Here is a 22,458-nt window from a genome sequence, read left to right on the forward strand (position 1 = left end):
GAGATTAGCGCGTTCAAGCAAACAAACAAACTCTACAGCTTTATAATATTAGTATAGACAATACACTATGACACAATCAACTTGTTTTATTGGTTCTATGTCGCCCGTAACGCGATTCTCTTTCTCTCTCCAACTCTCTCTCCAACTCACCTTCCTATGTAGGCCTGTGCTGGCCCAATGCGGATTGGCAGACTTCACACACGCAGAGAATCAAGAAAATTCTCTAGTCTAGTTCATGCAGGTTTTCTCACGATGTTTTTTCTGCACCGTTTGAGACACGTGATATTTAATTTCTTAAAATGCACACAACCGAACAGTTTGAGGTGCATGCCTCGGACCAGATTCGAATCCACACCCTCCAGAATCGGAGGCAGAGGTCATATCCACTAGGCTCTCACGGCATTTCTGCAGTATTTTTTATGTTATTTTTTCCGGGAAGCACCACCAGATTAAGTAATATTTAACATTATTTATTTTTTAATTTTTGCTTACACACGTGAGGCCCCTATCATCCGGAACCCCGTATCATTGATAGATAGCTACGCTCCTGATATTATATCTCGGTTAAATCATTCCATTTATGCAAACAGCCGTCTCATTCATAACGTTCATTGCTCTCCTAGTATAGTATAAACTTCTTAACGACGCCGTTCCTGTTTGTCACCGAGCTCCTTACGTGACTCATGGCCGACGTACGTGCACTATAATCATTCTAATTCAATATTGTACTCACCCACTAACTCACTGTACTATGGACAACTATATGTTTGTACTGTACTGAGAGCTAGTACTGATTCTGTGGGCGCTGTGACCTTGTGTCAACTAAGTACTAAATGATATATGATCGCGCTTTATTGCTTGTCGGTATAAACGAATACATTTTGCCTCCTAGTTTCAATATCGTGATGTATTGAAAATACTAATTTTTTTTTCAAGTATTTCTTAAATTTACTTGAAAAACAAATTAGTTTTGACACGAAAAACTTTAAACCTATGTTACTCGGTGAAGATATAGAGTATTGGAATTCGAATGGCGAAAGAATTTTTTAAATCGGTCGAGTAGTTTTTGAGTTAATTCCTAACAAAAAAAAACCTTTGTATCGGATGTACGAGTTCATTATCGGCGTTTATTTAAAGGCTTAGTCTATACTTTGTATTTTCCTCGACAAAGTCATGTCGTGTGGGGCTCCCCTTTAAAAGTCACTATTTAATATCTTAAATCTTAAAAATCAAAGTCCATTCGAGAGTCAAAATATTTTACAATGAGACCTAGTTTTGTAGACGCATTTAGAACAAAATTAAAAACCTGCAATTCATTCATATGAGAAAGTCGATAAATTTAAGCTGTCTCGAGATTTCTTATTCAAATCATCTGTCCCTAATTTACATTTTTAATGATTTTTTAATTCTGTAAAATTAAAATTAAATAATTACGAACGATTTCTCGAATTAATTGAAGAAAAAAGTATATATAAAAGTTCCTTACTTTAATTAATTTAATCTCCTGTAATCTCAAAAAAAAATACAATCTAAAACACAATTAATATACTACTAATGCCCTGCTGTTTTTACCTCGTAGATCCCGCTCCTGTGGGAAGATTTTTACATAAATTCCAGACAATAATTAATCTCTTCACCAAATCTTATTAAATTAGTTTATGAGTTCGTCGAAGACATTAAAAATCCTTTATACTCGTATCAACTGATAGCCGTCAGTGTAATCATCCAATTATAAAAATTATACAAAATTCTTATAATCTAATTAATTCAATAACGAACGTGGTAATTTAGTTACCCACTTCTTTTAACCAAGTACCCTTGACACTGATACTTTTCTAAATATTGTAAGAATAATGCGAATAATTTGTTTCAGTTTTACGAATAATTGAAATATTCAATGTCATTATACTAATTTCTAAGTAATATTATGAATGCGAATGTGAGTTTGTTTGTTACGCTTTCATGCCTAAACCAAAGATCCGTTTTTAAGAATCCTTTTGGAGTACAAGTAAATTACCACAGAAAAGAAAAAAAATATTTTGTATGCCGATTTTAACTCTTCTTCCTATTAGTTATTCTTGGTAACATTTTAAAATACTAAAGTTATCTACTGTAGTAGGTGCAATTTATGCGTTGTATAAAATTCAATATTATACTCCATCGAAATAGGTTCAAAACAGATAACGTTATCGCTGAGAGGTGTGATAAAAATAAATGATTGATGAAAAATTTCGATACATTATTCAATGTAGATGTGTTTAAATTACGTTTAATGAACATATTATATATTATATTATTTATTAAAAAAAAAATAATTATTATAATTAATAGTTGATCGAGGAATCCTATAATATGTACCTAGCTAACATTTCCTTATAATTTGATTTTTGATTTTACTACGGAAAAATCTGCTTAGAAAAGATTAACTTCAAACTTTCAACCAAGATTTCCTATGCGCATTTTACGCCAACTTGAAAAAAGATTAAATTCAGTTTTTTCAGTTTCAATTCTCCGTTGAAATGAAAATTTCGATTCGATCCTTTTTTATTGCTCTTTGAACGCACTACAATTAAGGTCTTTGACATAAAATATATACAGATTTTTCTTTTCCTAACTGTGTAAGGGCCTTACGCTTCATAGTGGTACCTCAACGGTATCACTGGGGGGTTTTAGACGAGGGCAGAGCATCGCCTGATGGGGGTACAATTAAGGGTTAGGGTTACATAACATAGATACAGATTTTTCTTTTCCCAACTGTATAAAGGCCTTAGGCTTCATAGTGGTACCTCAACGGTATCACTGGGGGGTTTTAGGCGAGGGCAGAGCATCGCCCGATGGGGCCTGAAGCAGAAGATGTGGGACTCTCTAAGGTCGTCTCCTCTGATAGATACAGTGTTACCTCAACGGTATCACCGGGCGGTTTTAGACGAGGGCAGAGCATCGCCTGATGGGGCCCGAAGCAGAAGATGTGGGCGGAACTCTCTAAGGTCGTCTCCTCTGATAGATACATTGTTAACCGTTCTTCTGTTTGTCCGTAGGTCCAGCTGTTGCAGCAGCAAGTGACGTCACTGGCGGACACGCAGAGCACGGCGGACGAGCGGTACGCCCGCGCCAAGGCCGACAACGCGGTGTTACAGGCGCGCGTACATATGCTGGACGAGCAGATCAGAGAGGTACTAATACTTTGCATTTAAATATTGGATAGAAGCAGGCGTTACTTTGCGGAAATTCATCATGATTATATAATGATTTGTTTATTTTGCTATCATCCGCGAAAAGTCGACGAACCCATGCGACAACGTCACCCAGGTCCGACAAAATACTCTCTATGTACGTTTCACCCCGAAACCGGAGCATCCTCAGGAGATGTTGACTCTGCAACGTGCAATTGCAAAGCAAATAAATCATTATATACGATGCATTTGTTTTTTTTTTTCATAGTAGTAACAGACGGACGGAGCAGTTGACCCACCGGATGGTAAGTTATGGCAGTTGCGTGAACTTCATAGAAAAAAAATGCACTGCCTTGGTGAAGATCCTGTATTGGAAAAGGAGTCTTCCATTCAGTACATGTTGTACATACACCTACTACCCACTATTAAAATTAAAAAAGTCAAAGAATTTTTAAAATCGGTTCAGTAGATCCAATAATTACCCCCTACCTAATATTAGTAAACTATAGATTCAACTAGCTACTAATGGGGATGAAGACTAGGTTTGAATATATTGATTTTTATGAAACATTCGGGTAAATAAGGTCAATGTTAACTAATTTATACATAAAAAGCAAAGATTGTCTGGATATTTGCAAAATAAATAAGATTATAAAATTTCAAAATCTATTAAATTTTTTTTTATCGTAAGTAGATGAAAACTCATACAGTTTTAGCTTCCTTACATTAAATGTGACATTTTTCAATAAATGAACTATAAACATAAACGCACAAGTAACAAAGATATTAGTAATTTTGTTTGAATGCCCATACAAACCTAACGATCAGCGAGCTAACGACGTGCCATTTTGTATAAAGCGTTTTTCAGGGATCCGCGGCAGCGCCGCAAATCTGACCCTTTAAATCCCTGTAGCTCCGAAAGTAATGATCGCAGATACCCTGTTGCTTTTACAAAATTGCTTTACTATTAGTATACTCTTAATTTATATACAATTTAAATCCATCCATCCATGGGCCAGTATCTTTAAAAAATAATGTACATACGCGAGTTGAGTATTAAAAAGTTAACAAGAGCCTTTTTCTTTATTTTATTACGAATATGATTAATGTGTTTTCACTTAACCAAGATCGTCAAAGTTGAAAGATAGAGAAAGCTGACGGACTACAGGAAGGAAATTAAGTAAACGCATTATGCACAGAGAATCAATTAGGTAGGTACATACCTACCGTAGTTATTCAAGTATAATAGTTCCTTATCCAAGGTTTTGCTATCTCATACCTACCTATATACCTGGGTACTCGTAACACTCGTTTTTCAAAGAGAGACGAATCACCTTCAATCCAAAGTACGCAGGTACATACTTTTCAAATTAAAATGTAACAAGAACTCTTTCCAAATCCCCAATTCAAACAGATCGGGTTAGTAAAGAAGCTCTCGATTCCATTATTCCAATTTTATACGTATTTTATATTATTACTAGCTGACGCCGCGCGGTTTCACCCGCGTGGTTCCCGTTCCGTATCGTCATGTGATATTGCACTGACCGATTGACTAGCACTATATCAGTCAGTGATAATCGTTCGGACCCAGTAGAACAATGCACTGCTATTTTCAAGAACTGACGCTGGGTCGTACTTGTAGTAAGGCATCTCAAAATCGATAAAGCCATACTGAAGAGCAAGCTGTTGTTGGATTATTCTGACTATTTTATAATGTAAACTATTTATTTCTCTCTCATTTATTTATAAGATAAATAAATAGTTTACATTATAAAATAAGAAGAGCAAGCTGTTGTTGGTTTATTCTGACTATTTTATACTTAGCCCATTAATAAAAAATGAGTTTACCTCGTCCCCCTCAAAAAACGACAGACTTTTTTGTTGGTGAATTTGGGTGCGAAACAGGTCCATAGTTTAAATAGTCAAAGATTTTATAATGTAAACTATTTATTGTTAATTCTCAGATCGAGTGCCGATGCGAGGAGCGCATAGCGGAAGAGCAGAAGCGATGTCGAGAGGCCATCGCGCGCGTGGAGCGCGACCGGGACGCGCAGCTGGCCGCGCTCACCGACCGGCTCGGGGCCGCCGAGGCTGAGGCGTCGCACCTCAAGCAGGAGGTACTGCCACCGCAGACATTCTCCACATACTGTACTGCCACCGCAGACATTCTTCATATACTGTACTGCCACCGCAGACATTCTCCACATACTGTACTGCCACCGCAGACATTCTCCACATACTGTACTGCCACCGCGGACATTCTCCACATACTGTACTGCCACCGCAGACATTCTCCACATACTGTACTGTCACTTCAGACATTCTCCACATACTGTACTGCCACCGCAGACATTCTCCACATACTGTACTGCCACCGCAGACATTCTCCACATACTGTACTGCCACCGCGGACATTCTCCACATACTGTACTGCCACCGCGGACATTCTCCACATACTGTACTGCCACCGCGGACATTCTCCACATACTGTACTGCCACCGCGGACATTCTCCACATACTGTACTGCCACCGCGGACATTCTCCACATACTGTACTGCCACCGCGGACATTCTCCACATACTGTACTGCCACCGCGGACATTCTCCACATACTGTACTGCCACCGCGGACATTCTCCACATACTGTACTGCCACCGCGGACATTCTCCACATACTGTACTGCCACCGCAGACATTCTCCACATACTGTACTGCCACCGCAGACATTCTCCACATACTGTACTGCCACCGCAGACATTCTCCACATACTGTACTGCCACCGCAGACATTCTCCACATACTGTACTGCCACCGCAGACATTCTCCACATACTGTATTGCCACCGCAGACATTCTCCACATACTGTACTGCCACCGCAGACATTCTCCACATACTGTACTGCCACCGCAGACATTCTCCACATACTGTACTGCCACCGCAGACATTCTCCACATACTGTACTGCCACCGCAGACATTCTCCACATACTGTACTACCACCGCAGACATTCTTCATATACTGTACTGCCACCGCAGACATTCTCCACATACTGTACTGCTACTGCAGACTTTCTCTACATAGTAGCACTGAAAACGGAGGGCATTGGTACTGTCGCACACAGTACACTATAGACGTGCTTGGGATGTCGTATCAGTGCAGGGGACGGCATACGACTGGAGAGCCAATCGAAGCCGAAGAATGCACGTTCGCCCATCATCCCTCTAGCCCTTATCTTATCTAGCCTTCGTCCCTCTACCCTTTATCTTATTTAGCATTCGTCCCTCTACTCCTTATCTTATTTAGCCTTCGTCCCTCTAGTCCTTATCTTATTTAGCCTTCGTCCTTCAAGCTCTTATCTTATATAGCATTCGTCCCTCTAGCCCTTATCTTATTTAGCATTCGTCCCTCTCGTGTCTAGTCCTTATCTTATTTAGTTTTCGTCCCTCTAGCCGCTAGCTCTCATTAAATAAATAAATATACTTAAACAATACACATCGCTATCTAGCCCCTAAATAAGCATACAGAGTAGCTTGTGTTATGGGTACTAAGATAGTTGATATTATAATATTCATACACTACATATAAATACTTCTATAATGTATAAATACCACGCAGACACTGGAAAAAACATTATACCTTATTTTTGATTTCTGTGCAACAATTGCGCTAAAGATTCGTGCCAACACTTATAGGTAATATACTACAGCCTTTCTGTATGATTAATGTACCAACAAAACAATTTCAAAATGAGGGTATAAATTAATGGTCATTTCACTCCTAATAATAATTATAATTAACCTGATCTTAAATTAATGAAAATAAATTTTATTTTATAAGTAAACAAACCGTATATAATTTGAAATAAATAAGTTATAAAATGACATGCGTTTTCTACCTTCATTTCTAATTTGTTTGTTGGTAAACAGTACTCATCAAGAAAGGCTCTAGTATAGATACTTACTTGAAAAGGATAAATTTACGCTTTGTCACGATTAGCTATTATTCCAATAGGTTTACATTATTTTATTATGTTTTTAGGTTGGCCGGCTACGAGGCGTAGCAGAGACGTTGCGCGCAAACGCCGACATCGGCACCCGCAGCGCCCGCGAGGCGCAGGAAGCAGCGGGCGAGCTCGCAGCGCAGCTGAGCGCCGCTCGGGAAGCGGAACGCCGCGAGCGGGAAGCGGCCGACAGCGTCCGAGCGCAGCTCGCTTCCGCTCAGCTGGAGCTGCGGACGCTCCGAGCCGCGCCGCCGCCGCCGCCCGACCCGCGCCTCGACGAGCTGAGACAAGAGCTGACGTTGCTCCGTACGCAGAACAAATGTAAGTAACACATGTTCAAGCACAGCTTGCTTCCGCTTATTTCGAGCTAAGGACGCTCAGTGCAGTTCCTCGACGAGCTGAGACGTGACGTTGCTTCGTACGTAGAATCTCGAGATAAGAACGCTCAGAGCCGCGTCTTGATGAGCTGAGTCAACAGCTGATGTTGCTTCGTAAGCAAAACAAAGGTACATATCGTAATTGAGTAACAAATGCAAATGCAATGCTCACTTGCAAAATCAGTTCTTAGCGTAAGCTACCAACTATAACTTACCTCCCTATAAACAAACAAAGTTGATGTTGTGAAAGTGATTGTGAACTTAGCCTATTTGAATTAAACGAATTTTAATTTTTAGGAACTCTCCTAAAAATCAAAATTCGTTTAATTCAAGTAGGCACAATGAAGGCACTCAGAAATTGAAATTCAGTAACTTTAACTCATTAATAGATAGTACCCACTAAATACATTAACTCTGTTCTTTAATAAACTATTGCATATTTCAGCTCTAACAGAAGCTCAAGAGGAGCTTCAAGCTCAAATCCTAACCCGCGGCGTAGAAGAAGGACGCAGCTTGCTCGACGGAGTAAGCGGACCGCTGGTGGCCACTAACTCCCTAGCGCACGAACTCTCGCAAATGAGCGATCACGAGGTAAATATTCCATATCAAACCATAAACAAGTAGTAGTAGTATATCGCTTAATACAGCCTTTAAAAGATCATTCATGGGGAAAACTGATCATACTTTTGTGAAAGATAAAAAAAAATGATGCTTTTGAGTTTATCACATCCGATGCGGTATATGCAGTATACAAATTTTAACGTTCAAAAATCTTGTCCCTTGAAGATGAATACATAGTATCTTATTAGTCAAAAAAAAACTAATTGGGTGTAAGTAAATAAGTAGGTAATTAATGTAAGTAATGAGACCTGGGTAAAGCAAATACGATAAAAATGAATAAAAAATAAATATAACAAAATTATCTTACCCCCAATAAGTTTGAGATAATCTAGCATTTTGAATGATTTTCATTTCAACACTAATACAAGCGATTTCCATTAATTTTCTTTATCATTCCCATTTCACGAAAGTCTCTTATCTCATTATTTAAATGATAATTTAATAATGTTTTGTTTTCATTATCATATCTCACGTTTTTAAAACAGCTTTGCTGTGTTAAAATTAATATGTGAACCATGTCAACAATACTTTACATCGCTTTGCTTATCGGGGGGTGTAAAAAACAAGGACTATTTTCTGTAAGCTAAAAGGTGAAATGAAATCCAATTTGTATGGAAATGACATTTCGATGATAGATTTGCACATCGTTAATATCATTCCATGCAAAAGGAAACTTTATTCACTATTACGTTTAGAGAAGATAGAGTTATAAAGCCTATTACCCATAAGATAGACATTTCGCGAGCACATTTCAGTATTAATTAATTAGTAAATCATTAACTAAATCTGAATAAATTCTGTATTGCCCATACCTGCCACTTCAAGATATTAAATGACGGGTATACATTTTTAACACTGCATGTGACCAATCACAGAATGTGAATAATGGATTAATAATAAAAAAACCTTAACTGTAATAAATAGATTAAAGTTTGGGTACTAATGTCCGTTGCGATGACGTAACTTTTGTAGCGTTGACGTAGCGTTCGCGACGTTGACGTAACGTTCGTAGCGTTGATGTAGCGTCCGCGGCGTCGACGTAGCAATCGCGGCGTTGACGTAGCAATCGCGGCGTTGACGTAGCAATTAGTGCGTTGACGCAGCATTTGTGGCGTTAAATTTAGCATTTGATGGAAGGATTTAATTAAATCTAAGACTCTGAAGTCTCTTAAATCTCTAATACAATATTGATGCTCGCGAGGTGTATAATCTCATAATAAGGGCAATTAAGGGCAAGCCATATGATGTATGATTTGCGAAGCTACATAATTTATTTAATATGCGTTTTTGCAGCTCGATGGTAGCACACACACAGATCACAGCATAGAGTTGGAAAAGGTACGCCGTTTACACTTAATGTGTGTGCATGTCATGTACCTAGCCTAACTGCATGATTTTTTTTAATTCATCATTACTAGAAGTAGAATGTACGGGAAACGCATGCAATTCTTTGATTTCATTTGCCTCGGCTGCCTTGCTTTCGCCATATCAAAAACGGGTGTTATTATATACTATGGGAGTGTCGATTCAAAGCGCAATAGTTTTAGTATTCATTAAATTAATATTGTTTTTAGTACCTTTTTCACTTTATGATATTTTATTTTACGTTTTGAACAAGCAAGATCCTGTCATACACACGTTTTATTTCTCGCACGACACCCTTTTGTCCTTTCTGTTAAAATACCTAAAATGGTCAAATTACCGTAAAGGTCAGCTTACATGCCCCTGGTTTAAATTTTCATTCTAACGTACAAGCCATATACAAATATGTTGATTTTTTTTAATATATTTAATTATAAATAGGCAAACAAGTATAGTTTTTTTGAAAATTTAGACCAAGGACACACATACCCTGATTTATTTTATAGCCTAACCAGAATAATAAAAAACCTAGATTGAGGGTGACACACACTTTTTGGTATGTGTCTATGCATAAAAATACTAGTAAAATATATTATTTATTTTTTTCCGGTTTTTTATTATTTTGTCAGGGCTATAAATTACTTTACAAAAATTCTGTTTAAAAAAAAAAATTGTTATTTCTTTTGCAGTTACAAAAGGCTCTAAAAGAACAACAGGACGTGAACGTTCAATTGCGGGACTACATCGACGGCATACTCCTGTCCATCGTCGAGAACTACCCACAACTGCTCGAAGTCAAACATCAGAAACCAAACTTGAAGTCATAACACTTGTAAAAAATATAGAACAAATTATGTTAATTTTATAAGCTATGGCCCATTAGTTCATGTGTCTTAATATTCATACACCAATTTTATAATGTCGTACATTTTTTTTAATTTAACGACAAAAGAATATGAAAATCACTGAATTCTTTTGACACTTAATGGTTTTCATAGAAAATATTCTACGAAGTATATTTTGTACCACTCAATGAAGTTGCAATGTAAAACGTACTAATGCAAAACAGGTTCAGTGTAAGATGGTAACAACCCATACCCCCAACTGGGACTACCTCGTGGCTTCGTACCGATACGATAAATCTCTTGACGAAACGGAAATAAGCCGTGCCAAATATAAAGAGTTCCATTTAAAACAAATACAAAATTGCACATATGAAGCATTAAGTTCCTGGACCTAAAAAATGGCCTAATGTAACCCAGGCCTAATGTTGATACAAATGAAAAAAATAATAGAAGACGTTCAAAATTTTTATAATATTCCATTATATTTTCTTGTATATTTTGTTATCATTTTTATTTCAAATCGGATATTAACACTGTGATAAAAGTAGTTAAAATAAAAAAATATATTATATGTAATGTATATTTCGGTAATTTCAAATTCGTTGTGTAGTAATTTAATAAATTCTAATTAATTAAAATTACAGAAAAAAATACATAGGTATATACCTACAACTAGGTTAAAATCAACAACTACCCACAACGATGTTTATAAATGCAAATATTATCTACAATTCTAATAAATTCTATAATCTACAAAATAATGTTATTGATATTAATTAATTATGAAATGTATACGTTAATAATGTTTTATTTAATATAATATGCATTTGGGCATAAAAGGACATTTCTATTATTATTATTATTCAATTTTGTTGGCTTTAATTTTACATTTTAATTTATATACCTACTGTTATACTTAAACTGTGACACAAAACGTTGTTTATCTACAGAAATATCAAGTTGTGGATAAGTTACACACGATCTGCAAGAAGCACATTGCAACATAGCAAAACACTGCACTTAGCTATAAATTATTTCACTCTTTTATTTAGATGTATGCCGTCCTATTTTGTCTATATGCGGGTTGTTGTACTGTTTATAAATATTAGATAACGTATCCGTAGTAATAAATATATCATAGCATCGATCTCTTACTAAGAAGTGGATGCACAATCAGCGACCAAAAAAGGTCCCCACTCAATGAGTGTTAAACACAACTTCTTGGCACTCAATTCAAGTAGTCGCATTTGCAAATTCAACTTTAAACTCAATCCTTAAGGTTGAATTTGCTCCGAATGTGGGATTTTATTGAATATTGGACTATATTTAAAGGCTTTTAGGTATAATTTTCTTTACCAATAATTCTAAAACTGTGAAAACAAAATTGGCCAGTTTTTAAATGAAATTGTTTACATGATTGTGCGTCCTTTTATTATAAGAGGTCAATGCACTTAGGAACAAAATTGAAAGAAAGCTAACAAAATTGACTTTTTTTATATATCATATTAAAATGTAATACAATTAATTTTTAAAAATATAAACGAGATTTCTTTGCTAATAAAGGAATTCTTTAATATTAAATGTAAATAATGTATAGTATAAACAAAGTGTCGTTCCTTGATTTGAAGATTATTCTATAATCCAGTTGATATTTGAAGTGTTAATTTTGTAATATAATTTTAGACCATAGAGTAGGTTTTAGATCTGGGTGTAGTTATAGACCATCGATGTATAGATAGACCAATATATAATATTAATTCTTATATATAAATCACTCGTTATAATAGAAAGTCGTAATCTAAAGTTTTGAAATGTTAGTAGGCTTTTAAAAAAACACTTTCACACAAATTATTTATCATCGTATACATAGTTTTTATAATTTAAATATATATAAAAAATAAATATTAACGCCTATTACAATATTTTTGCGGAAGTGCTAAATATTATATTATGTATGTATTAGATATATATACATCGATGTTATAGTATACAAGGCCAGGCCGTCCATGTATTACCTAAAAACATTTTTTTTTACTTAAAGACTGGATGTAGGTAGTAGAAAAATCGGTGCAATAAGCAATCCGAAACGTAATAAATATATATTTTAATGAATATTATTATAATTTATGAATTTTATGATAAAGCCATTAAGCGTATGTACTTCTAAATTAAATGTTTAGTAGCATACGTAGTACCTATTATAGATAAAAAATGGAATTTATGTATAAGTGGATACTATTTTTACATTGAAATATTGTTAGTAATATTACTTAAAGTTAAGAGTTTGTGTACATTTTGATAACACGATTAATTTGAAAAAAAATACCTAATAATAAAAATGTTATATAATCGTCGAAGTAAATTAAATGAAACAGTTCTAATATATTTTCAGTCTTTTATTTATTTCAATTCATAAAAACATTTTGCACGAGTTTGTGTATATTTATTGAGTTTAATCAATACATAAGTACATACAATGTTTAACTACCTACATAAAAATAATCTTACAGAATAATTAGGTTTATTGACCACGGACTTAGATTTAGCTAATAACCGCAAGCCACCTATCTGTCGCGATTTTAATTTCCTTTGAAATAAAATCAGATGTGACGGATATTGACATAACTTTCACTTCTAATACTTAATTATCTTTTGTTTTGATAAAGTGAAAAACTCAGGATTTATCAAAGATTTCAAATCGGACCAGTAGTTCCTGAGATTAGCGCGTTCAATCAAACAAACAAACTCTTCCGCTTTATAATATTTATCAAAGATATAATAAAATAGATACTCTTTAATTTAAAAGTTGTCTAGCTAAATATAAATCCATGTTCTCATCTCGAACACATTTTGGCATATAAAAAGTTAAAAACAAAATCGATTCTCGCCATTTGTACGCCAAGATCTTTCAAACTATGCAATGCATTTTAAATGCAGTTTCAGAAATTTTTAGACAAGCAGTAAGTAGGTACAGTACGTGGCCTATAAGTTGATGCGTATTAACGTATGCGCATTAACATTTTCGAGTGTTAGTGACGTAAAATCGAGTAACCATAGCAACACATTGACGCCATTGCAATCGCATACGAAATGTTTTTTTTTATATATTATAGAGAGATCGTGGTCAAGCACGAGCTTATTCACCACGTGTTGACCACGATCTCTTCTGATGATAACACGCTTACCTAAAAGATGCCTTTTCACTCTCTTCTTAATGATGCCCACTGATTTCGGAAGACAGTACCATACCCTAGCCATGCTTAAAAGAAACGAAGAAGCAAATCGCTTCGTGCGAGTTCTATAGCTTGGCAAATTCGTTCGTAACACACCCAATCGTCCGCGCGGACCGGGTAGCGATGCCCCGCGCGCACGACCTCATACCCGCGTAGTCCTTCCCCTCCCGTCGCTCGCATATCATGGGAGTGTCTTCACAGAGCTTGCCAAGCTATAAGGATGGAATCCTACCCGGTGTCTTGCAGTGCGATGGTAAAATGGTGACGGGTGTACGACCTCAAATAACTCCTGTGCACACTCTCCGAAATATATTTTGTAAAATGCCGAGAGACTAGCAACCTTCCTACGATTTTTAAGTGAAATTTTTACATGATTGTGCGTCCTTTATTATAAGAGGTCAATGCACTTAGGAACAAAGTTGAAAGAAAGCTAACAAAATTGACTTTTTTTTATATATCATATTAAAATGTAATACAATTAATTTTTAAAAATATAAACGAGATTTCTTTGCTAATAAAGGAATTCTTTAATATTAAATGTAAATAATGTATAGTATAAACAAAGTGTCGTTCCTTGATTTGAAGATTATTCTATAATCCAGTTGATATTTGAAGTGTTAATTTTGTAATATAATTTTAGACCATAGAGTAGGTTTTAGATCTGGGTGTAGTTATAGACCATCGATGTATAGATAGACCAATATATAATATTAATTCTTATATATAAATCACTCGTTATAATAGAAAGTCGTAATCTAGAGTTTTAAAATGTTAGTAGGCTTTTAAAAAGACACTTTCACACAAATTATTTATCATCGTATACATAGTTTTTATAATTTAAATATATAGAAAAAATAAATATTAACGCCTATTACAATATTTTTGCGGAAGTAAATAAAATAAATAAAAGTAAATAAAAGTGCTAAATATTATATTATGTACGTATTAGATATATATACATCGATGTTATAGTATACAAGGCCAGGCCGTCCATGTATTACCTAAAAACATTTTTTTTTACTTAAAGACTGGATGTAGGTAGTAGAAAAATCGGTGCAATAAGCAATCCGAAACGTAATAAATATATATTTTAATGAATATTATTATAATTTATGAATTTTATGATAAAGCCATTAAGCGTATGTACTTCTAAATTAAATGTTTAGTAGCATACGTAGTACCTATTATAGATAAAAAATGGAATTTATGTATAAGTGGATACTATTTTTACATTGAAATGTTGTTAGTAATATTACTTAAAGTTAAGAGTTTGTGTACATTTTGATAACACGATTAATATGAATAAAAAAATACCTAATAATAAAAATGTTATATAATCGTCGAAGTAAATTAAATGAAACAGTTCTAATATATTTTCAGTCTTTTATTTATTTCAATGCATAAAAACATTTTACGCGATCATACACATTTTTTACCAAGTTCAATCAATACATAAATTTAACTACCTACATAAAAATAATCTTACAAGTTAATTAGGTATATTGACCATGGACTTAGATTTAGCTAATAACGGCAAGCGAAACCAAAACCGAAAGATTAGTGCAAAGCACCTATTTGTCGCGATTTTCATCTTTGAAATAAAATCAGATGTGACGAAAATCGACATAACTTTCACCTCTAATACTAATTAATTTGGTTTGGTTTTGATAAAGTGAAAAGCTCGGGATTTATCGAAGATAGAAAAAAATGGATACTCTTTATATGAAAAAGAGTTGTCTAGCTAAATATAACTCCATGTTCTCATCTCGAACACATTTTGGCATATAAAAAGTTTAAGACAAAATCGATTTTCGCCATTTGTACGCCAAGATCTTTCAAACTATGCAATAAATTTTAATGCAGTTTCAGAAATTATTAGACTAGCAGTAAGTAAGTACAGTACGTGGTCTATAAGTTGAACAATTCGCAGTAACATTTTCGAGTGTTAGTGACGTAAAATCGAGTAACCATAGCAACACATTGACGCCATTGCAATCGCATACGAAATGTTTTTTTTTCGAGCACGAGCTGGAATAAGCTCGTACTTGACCACGATCGTCTCCTGATGGTAACGCGCTTGCCTAATGAGAATAAGATGCCTTTTTTCTCTCTTCGTAATGATGCCCACTGACTTCGGGAGAGATCCATACCCTAGCCATGCGTAAAAGAAAAGAAGAAAATCGCTTCGTGCGAGTTCTATAGCTTGGCAAATTCGTTCGTAACACTCCCAATGGTCCGCACGGACCGGGAGGGGGGTAGCAATGTCCCGCGCGCACGACCTCATACCCGCGTAGTCCTTCCCTCCCGTCGCTCGCATATCATGTGTCAGTATCAGTGTCGTCATAAAACTTGCCAAACTATAGGGATGGAAACCTGTCTTGCAGTGCGATGGTAAAATGGTGACGGTTGTACGAGCCCAAATAACTCCTGTGCACACACTCCGAAATATATTTTGTAAAATTGCGAGAGACTAGCAACCTTCCGACGATCACAACTTCGACATCTTTTTGTTCCGAGCAACCAGGGAAGCACGCGTATAACACTTTTATTTATACTTGCGCAGAGGATTTAATTTGGTTCAGCTTGCTTGCCGGTGTCTACATCTACCTATAACACCATACGTCGGACTTGTCCATTTTAATGGTAAGCTGGATGAATGTAGATGAAAAAATTGACAAACTGTTACTCCTGAAGATCATTGTTGACATTATCCTTCTTAGTTTGATCTAAATGACTTATGACTTGCTGCACGTCTAAGCGTAGCATCATTAACTTCGGATCCATGTAATCCTGAAAGAAGTTTTTTGTTTTAGATATGTAATTGTTTATTAATTTCAATGGTTTCATTAAAATAAAAATATATGTAGCTAACATTCAAAGAAACTCGTAACAAGAAAGGCATGTTTTCGCCCGTCGTCCATAATAACGGCAAAATCGAAAATATAGCTCTCATGGGCAGAAAAAAAACGATATTTTCGCTATTTGTTGACAATGCCTTTTTCTCATAACGATCTACCTATGTCTTGTTTCGTTTTAACAAACGTAACCTGATGGATCTTTCTTAAATTCTTATCAAAGGCTACTTAAAATTAGAGTGAATTAAAAAAAAGTTTGCCTCTTAATCCTTATGTATAGGGAATGACCACTACAAAAAAAAGAGAGAGATGTCCCAAAAGTGAACCATTATGTTTTTTGAGGTCATCCTCATGATGATAGCCCTAAACCAGTCTTGGATTAACCTATAAGCTATTTAAGGAATCGCCTAGGGCATCCCGTATAAGGGGTCGCCAGAGACGGCCAAGAAAAAATAAAGGTTCCGTTTTTGTACTACGTACGTTCGGAACCCTAAAAAGGAGCACACAAAAGTTAAAGCAATTAAAAAAACATTTTTTAAATTAATTCTCTGTAGTTCACTTAAGAATAGGGGGGGGGGGGGGCACAGGGGATATTCATCCGCTTAGCTTAGGGCATCAAGTTATCTTAATCCAGCTCTGCCCTAAGCCACCGAATAATGTGTACTAAAGTATCCTGACCTACCTTATATGGCCTTGATTCTTGATCACCATCAACTCCATCAACATTGCCATCATGTCCAACCCTGCTCATCAGTACCGCCATATCCGCTTCCACCACATTGATGGGAGAACTTAAATTCCTATAATCCCTCGATACAGGTAAATTATACGGCGCGTATACATAATCCGTATTATATTGGGAGCTTCTACACAAGGAACACTGTTGGCGATTGTCGATCTCTTTCCTCTCGTTGTGTAAACTCAATCTCTCTCGAGATAAAGCCACCTTTTCCTTGGCAATTTGTTTTTCTCTAGCATTGAGTGAGACTACGTGCTCTTGGACCCTTCGTATCCTATCCTCGTATTTCTTCTGCAAGAATTCAGCTTCAGAATATTTCTTGTCCGCTTGGGATTGCTTCTCCATTGCCGTTTTGGCGAGCAGATCTAAGTCTCTGCTTCTGATAAAAAGGATTAGTATAGAATTGTTGGATTATAATTATCATGTTTATCAAATAATTGTAAGCTAGATCACATGCATTCACGGCGTATTTCAGTGGTGTCCGCTGTTTCATGTCTTTTGTAAATAAATATAGGAAATACTTACTTTGACATAACCCTCTGTTCTTCTAAATGCAATTCCTGTTTCTCAGTATTTAACTTCGTCCTTTCTTCTGCTAACTCTTCCAACTGTCCTTGCAATTCTGCCTTTGTTTTCTATCACACAAATATCAGTATAAGAAAATGAAAAAATATATATTCTTTAAACTTAACGCATTAAACTTACCTCAAGTTCTAGCTTTAAGCTCTGTATTGAAGCTTTCTCTTTGGCAACTAATGCACTGTCTTTTAATGCTTTAGCCCTTTCTTCCTCTATCTTTGAGTTTTTTTCTTGATATTCCTTTTGAATGTCTTCTTTCAACATCTTAAAAGTGATTTATTTTAGATTTTACTGTGTACCTAATTTAATATATTCATTTAACAATATTAAATGTCTCAAATTCATTCCTACCTTAATTTCTTCATCTTGTTTCTTCAAAACATTTTTGGCGAATTCGGTTTGTTTGCTAAAAGTCGCCTTTTCAAACTCGAATTCCATTTTTTTCTGCCTTAATAACGCTGATTCTTCTTCTATCGTCTGAAAAGGATTTTTCTCTTTTATATATTCAAGGTATTTGTGCAAATATTATTCATATACTTTCCTATTATTAAAATATGAAAGTGATAGACAATATTGTCAAAATATGAAACAGTTTCATTATTGTTATTGATATATATAGGTACATGCAGACAACCCTACTTACTGATGTCATTTGCTTGAGTCTTGCTTCTAACATGTTAACCAAATTTTTGCTTTCAGATTTCTCTTTTTCAAAATTCTCTTTTTCTTTTCTCAGTTGTTCAATCATATCTGTTAAGAGGATAAATTTACATAAAGTGAAAATTAAAGTAAATTAAAATATGAAATTAATTTATGATATTACCTGATATCTGTGTTTCTCTTATTTGCAAACTTCTTTCTGAATCTCTCTGAGTATTTTGTGAAATTGATTCTACTTTTTCGCATAACTGACCACATTTCTCATTACTCGATTTCAAATTCGACAACAACTCCTGAAGATCCGAAGAGAAAGTAGCTGACTCTTTTATGAGTACTTGTTCTTGTTTTACTGCATTTCTAAAAAAATCTTTAAGTTTAATATCAGATTATTTATCAAACAAACTCTACATAAAAATTCACGCCTTATTACTAGGTGCAAAAAAATACATAGGTATAGGTATATTTCCTTTTTTTTAATAAATTGAATCATCATCAAAATTCAACCTTCTAAACAAACAGTCAATGTTGAAGCATAATATTAACCATACTTTAGTTTTATTAGTTTAACATGGTTTTAATTTCTGATTTTAGTTTCTTTATTATTGTTACTAATTGCATCAACATATTTTATTAATCAATTCTTACTTTATATTCTCCATCAAGGCGACGTGGTGTTCCTGCAATACTCTGATGTTCTCTAAATGCTGTTGTTTTAACATATCATGTTCGTTTTTATGTCTCTCTGTTAATGAGATTAAATTTTCTTCGTACATTCTCTTGTATAACTGGTGATGTTCATCTAACCAACTTATTTTCTCTGCGTAAAATTTAATCAGTTTGTCACTTTCTTCTTTCATTCTTTCTTCTGATTGAGTAAAAGAAACTTCTAAGAAAGCTAATTGACGTCTGTTGAAATAATTACATATTTTGTTTATTAATAAGCAATGATGCAGTCTCTTAAATTGAAGATACAAAGGTTGAGGTGGTAGAGAAAACAGAAGCTAGCAAAGCATAGATTTGCTGTGCAAATAAGGAATGACGAACTGAGATCTGTAATAGAGAATCAGCAGCGAGTTTGTCTATAACCGCAGATCTAAACCCAAAATCTTTCTCATTATACTCATTATATACCTAATTTATGGGTAAACAAATCAACTATCATACCTATAGGAAGTTTCCATTAAATCAACTTCCTTATCATGGTTCTCTTGCAATGATTGTACAAGCTGTAGCAACTGCTTTCTCTCCTTTGCAAATGGACTCTCTTTGCGATCACCTGTTGTTTCATATTCATTTGATGTTCCATAAACTTCGTCTTGTTCAGGATTAACATCGCCTAGTAAAGCCTGTTTTTTAAAACGTTACCTATCAGTTATTGATACAAAATATGAATTGAAATAATGCAGACCTATAAATTCTCAATCTTATATTAATATTTTCAAGACATACAAATCAAGGCTTTGTGCGACTACGCCAAATAGTGCTATAATTGACGGAACACTAGATAATTTGCCTGATTGTAAGGGGAAACCACCACCACCATTCTACACCTTGGTACATATGTTTTCTGTGACCTTGGGACTAAAAACTACCAAAGTTATTATAGTTTGCCGAAGATATTTACTACAAAACGGATTTTTAGGGTCAACCTATCACCTACACCCTATTACCTGAAGATATACAGAACGATCAGCTATAGTTAAGTCGTCGTGCGCGCTACATCGCTCGGCGGCTGTGGCGGTGGCGTTTGAAAATACTGTGGCCATTATTTTGTTATTTTTGGAGACAGAAATTAAAACAAACACATGTCGTAAAATACACACTATCTATGAAAATATATCCACTATACGATACAGACGCACTAATAGAAATTTGCGCACTACAAATAGTATCACCCTGTACAGTACACACATTTTAAGCAAAAAGCCTCGAAAATACGACTGTTTCAGATACTTTTATCCTCTGCGTGATCCGCTCCTGGTGGGCGGCTATGATGTTCTGCATCTGCAGCCTGTGATCAGCCTGTCTCCGCAGCATCGCGTCGATCTGCTCGTGTTGAGCCAGCGCCGCCTCGCGTTGCACCCGTTGGCTTTCCTTCTGACGCACTATTTAAAAAACCCTCATCAATACACTCGGAAATTATTTTACAACTTTCCTAAACTGTAGAGCAAAGGCGTATATAGGGAGGGGGCCGGGTGGGCCGTGTCCACCCTAGAATGGACCTGTGCCCACCCCAGGATTCTGGGCTACCGATATGAAATTAAATTATGATATTAATAATAGACTTGATGTTGAGGGCCAAGCCCACCCTAAATACGCCAATGAGCAAACCAAAATCAAAACTTACAAAATAATATTACATTAAAATACAGGAAGAGTTTAAAGTTCAGAAAGTTGACAGTTTTTTATTTGTCCAGTATAAATAACATTCATAGAAAATTTTGAGTGGATAGGTAACTTAAAAATTAATTGCGTTGGAAATATTTGTATAATCAAGTTTAATTTACAGTACCCCGATTTACTAAGTAATTAGCACAAACAGTGATAGTACCTAATAAATAAAGAAAATTTTTAAAAGCATACGTAATGTTAAAATGCATAAAAAACTTACATTGCATTGAGGCTAACTTTTCATCCTGCGCTTTCAATTGCAAAGCAATCATCAGTTGAGATTCTTGTTGTTGTAAATACAGTGATGCACCTTCCATCGTCAAATCTTCCTGATTGATATCCAGTTTGGGATTTACAGGGATATCAACTTTCTTTACTCTGTCTGTGTCTAAGTCAATAGTAGATTTGTGAGCTTCAGGGGTATCAACTTGAAGATTAACTTTTTCTTCAGGATGTGGTTGCTTAGTTGGCTTAGTTTCTGTGGTTGGTTGGGTGACAGGTTTTTTCTTTTTGCTACCACCACCCAACCATTCGGGAACATCATCATCTTCTTCTTCAATTATATCGTCTTTTTCTTGAAAAATGCCAAGCCAATCATCGGCCTTACCTTTTTTTAGTTTACTATCTTTGGTAGCTTCTACTTTTAAAGTGTTTTGTGTTTCAATTTTTGTAGATACAGTTTGTTTTGGCTCTGTTCCTAAAATAGTATCTAAATCGAAGTCCTGTTTTTTCGCAGCAGCAACTGGTCGTGTAGAATGACTGGATGCGCTTGGTTTTATTGAGGGACCTCCCAAAATATCGTCTAATAAAGATTGGGAACTTTTACCTCTTTCTAAAGGTTTGACTGAATCTTTCTTTTTATCATCCAACATGCTTAACTTTTCGATACTCACGCTTGGTTTTGATTTAGCTGGTGATTTCGAGGAATCTATTTTTTCATTACCAAGTTTAGTTTTCGATTCTCTCTGGCTAACGTTGATAGAATCTTTAGATATTGTTCGCTTAAAAGGAGTTGGAGACATTCGTTGTACATTTTTAATGTCTTTGTATGATGACTCTCGCTTCAAGCTTGCATCTCCAACTATATCTTTATCTTCAAATTTTGTATTATTACTTGTTTGTGTCAATGGCTCTCCAATTTCGAATAAAGCGTTCTTCTTTTCCGCTGTAGGCGTTTCTTTCTTCTTTGGAGGCTTCTTCTTTCCCAGTATATCATCGTCAAAAAAACTGTCGTCACTACCATCACTTAAAATACCTGCTAAAGGATCTTCAATATTAAAATTCATTATTGAAAATGTTGAGAGTATTCTAGTGTAAATTATGAAAGTTCTATCATGCAAATTGCAAATACCATAATACCTACTCGTTACTTAGACCACTACCAATATTTAAATATCGTTTTATTATTTTTCTTTCAAAATGTTTACAATAGTGAATTGCGTGGCGTTGTTTGAAAAATTGGCGCCATAGCAACGGAAAAACTGAAAATCTTGTCTTTGGTTTAGGCGTTCATAAAACGGACTGCATTAATAAATGCTTTTTAATTTTAATAAACTATAAAATAACGATTACGGGTAATGCAGTCGTCGAAACAGTAATACCGTGTTATTCTATGCAATTAAATTTT

At 35.1% G+C, this 22,458-nt stretch overlaps 2 protein-coding genes across 4 annotated transcripts in view; one reads left to right on the forward strand and one right to left on the reverse strand.

The window, feature by feature from the left end:
- LOC112054155 (rab11 family-interacting protein 4A) overlaps positions 1 to 12,759 on the forward strand; it is a 122,962-nt gene extending 110,203 nt beyond the window's left edge. For 2 of the 3 annotated variants that reach the window (XM_052885839.1, XM_052885837.1), the window contains 6 exons: positions 3,039 to 3,173; positions 5,138 to 5,290; positions 7,208 to 7,490; positions 7,992 to 8,137; positions 9,461 to 9,505; positions 10,219 to 12,759. In XM_052885839.1, the coding sequence (XP_052741799.1) occupies positions 3,039 to 3,173; positions 5,138 to 5,290; positions 7,208 to 7,490; positions 7,992 to 8,137; positions 9,461 to 9,505; positions 10,219 to 10,356 (900 nt within the window). In that variant the 3' untranslated portion in view covers positions 10,357 to 12,759. The remainder of the gene's footprint in view (positions 1 to 3,038; positions 3,174 to 5,137; positions 5,291 to 7,207; positions 7,491 to 7,991; positions 8,138 to 9,460; positions 9,506 to 10,218) is intronic. The other variant, XM_052885838.1, reaches the window with a different exon arrangement.
- Positions 12,760 to 14,976: 2,217 nt separating this feature from the next.
- LOC112054158 (titin homolog) lies at positions 14,977 to 22,396 on the reverse strand. The gene is made up of 11 exons (XM_052885932.1): positions 21,052 to 22,396; positions 20,361 to 20,545; positions 19,605 to 19,798; positions 19,086 to 19,346; positions 18,604 to 18,797; positions 18,424 to 18,530; positions 18,132 to 18,257; positions 17,907 to 18,044; positions 17,727 to 17,836; positions 17,145 to 17,580; positions 14,977 to 16,397 (listed from the first exon to the last, which is right to left on the reverse strand). The coding sequence occupies exons 1-11, from the start codon at positions 22,115 to 22,117 to the stop codon at positions 16,290 to 16,292; spliced, it is 2,925 nt and encodes a 974-aa protein (XP_052741892.1). The 5' UTR covers positions 22,118 to 22,396; the 3' UTR covers positions 14,977 to 16,289.
- Between the last annotated feature and the right edge of the window lie 62 nt (positions 22,397 to 22,458).

The sequence above is a fragment of the Bicyclus anynana genome, chromosome 15 (assembly GCF_947172395.1).
Source record: "Bicyclus anynana chromosome 15, ilBicAnyn1.1, whole genome shotgun sequence".
Taxonomy (NCBI): Eukaryota; Metazoa; Arthropoda; class Insecta; order Lepidoptera; family Nymphalidae; genus Bicyclus; species Bicyclus anynana.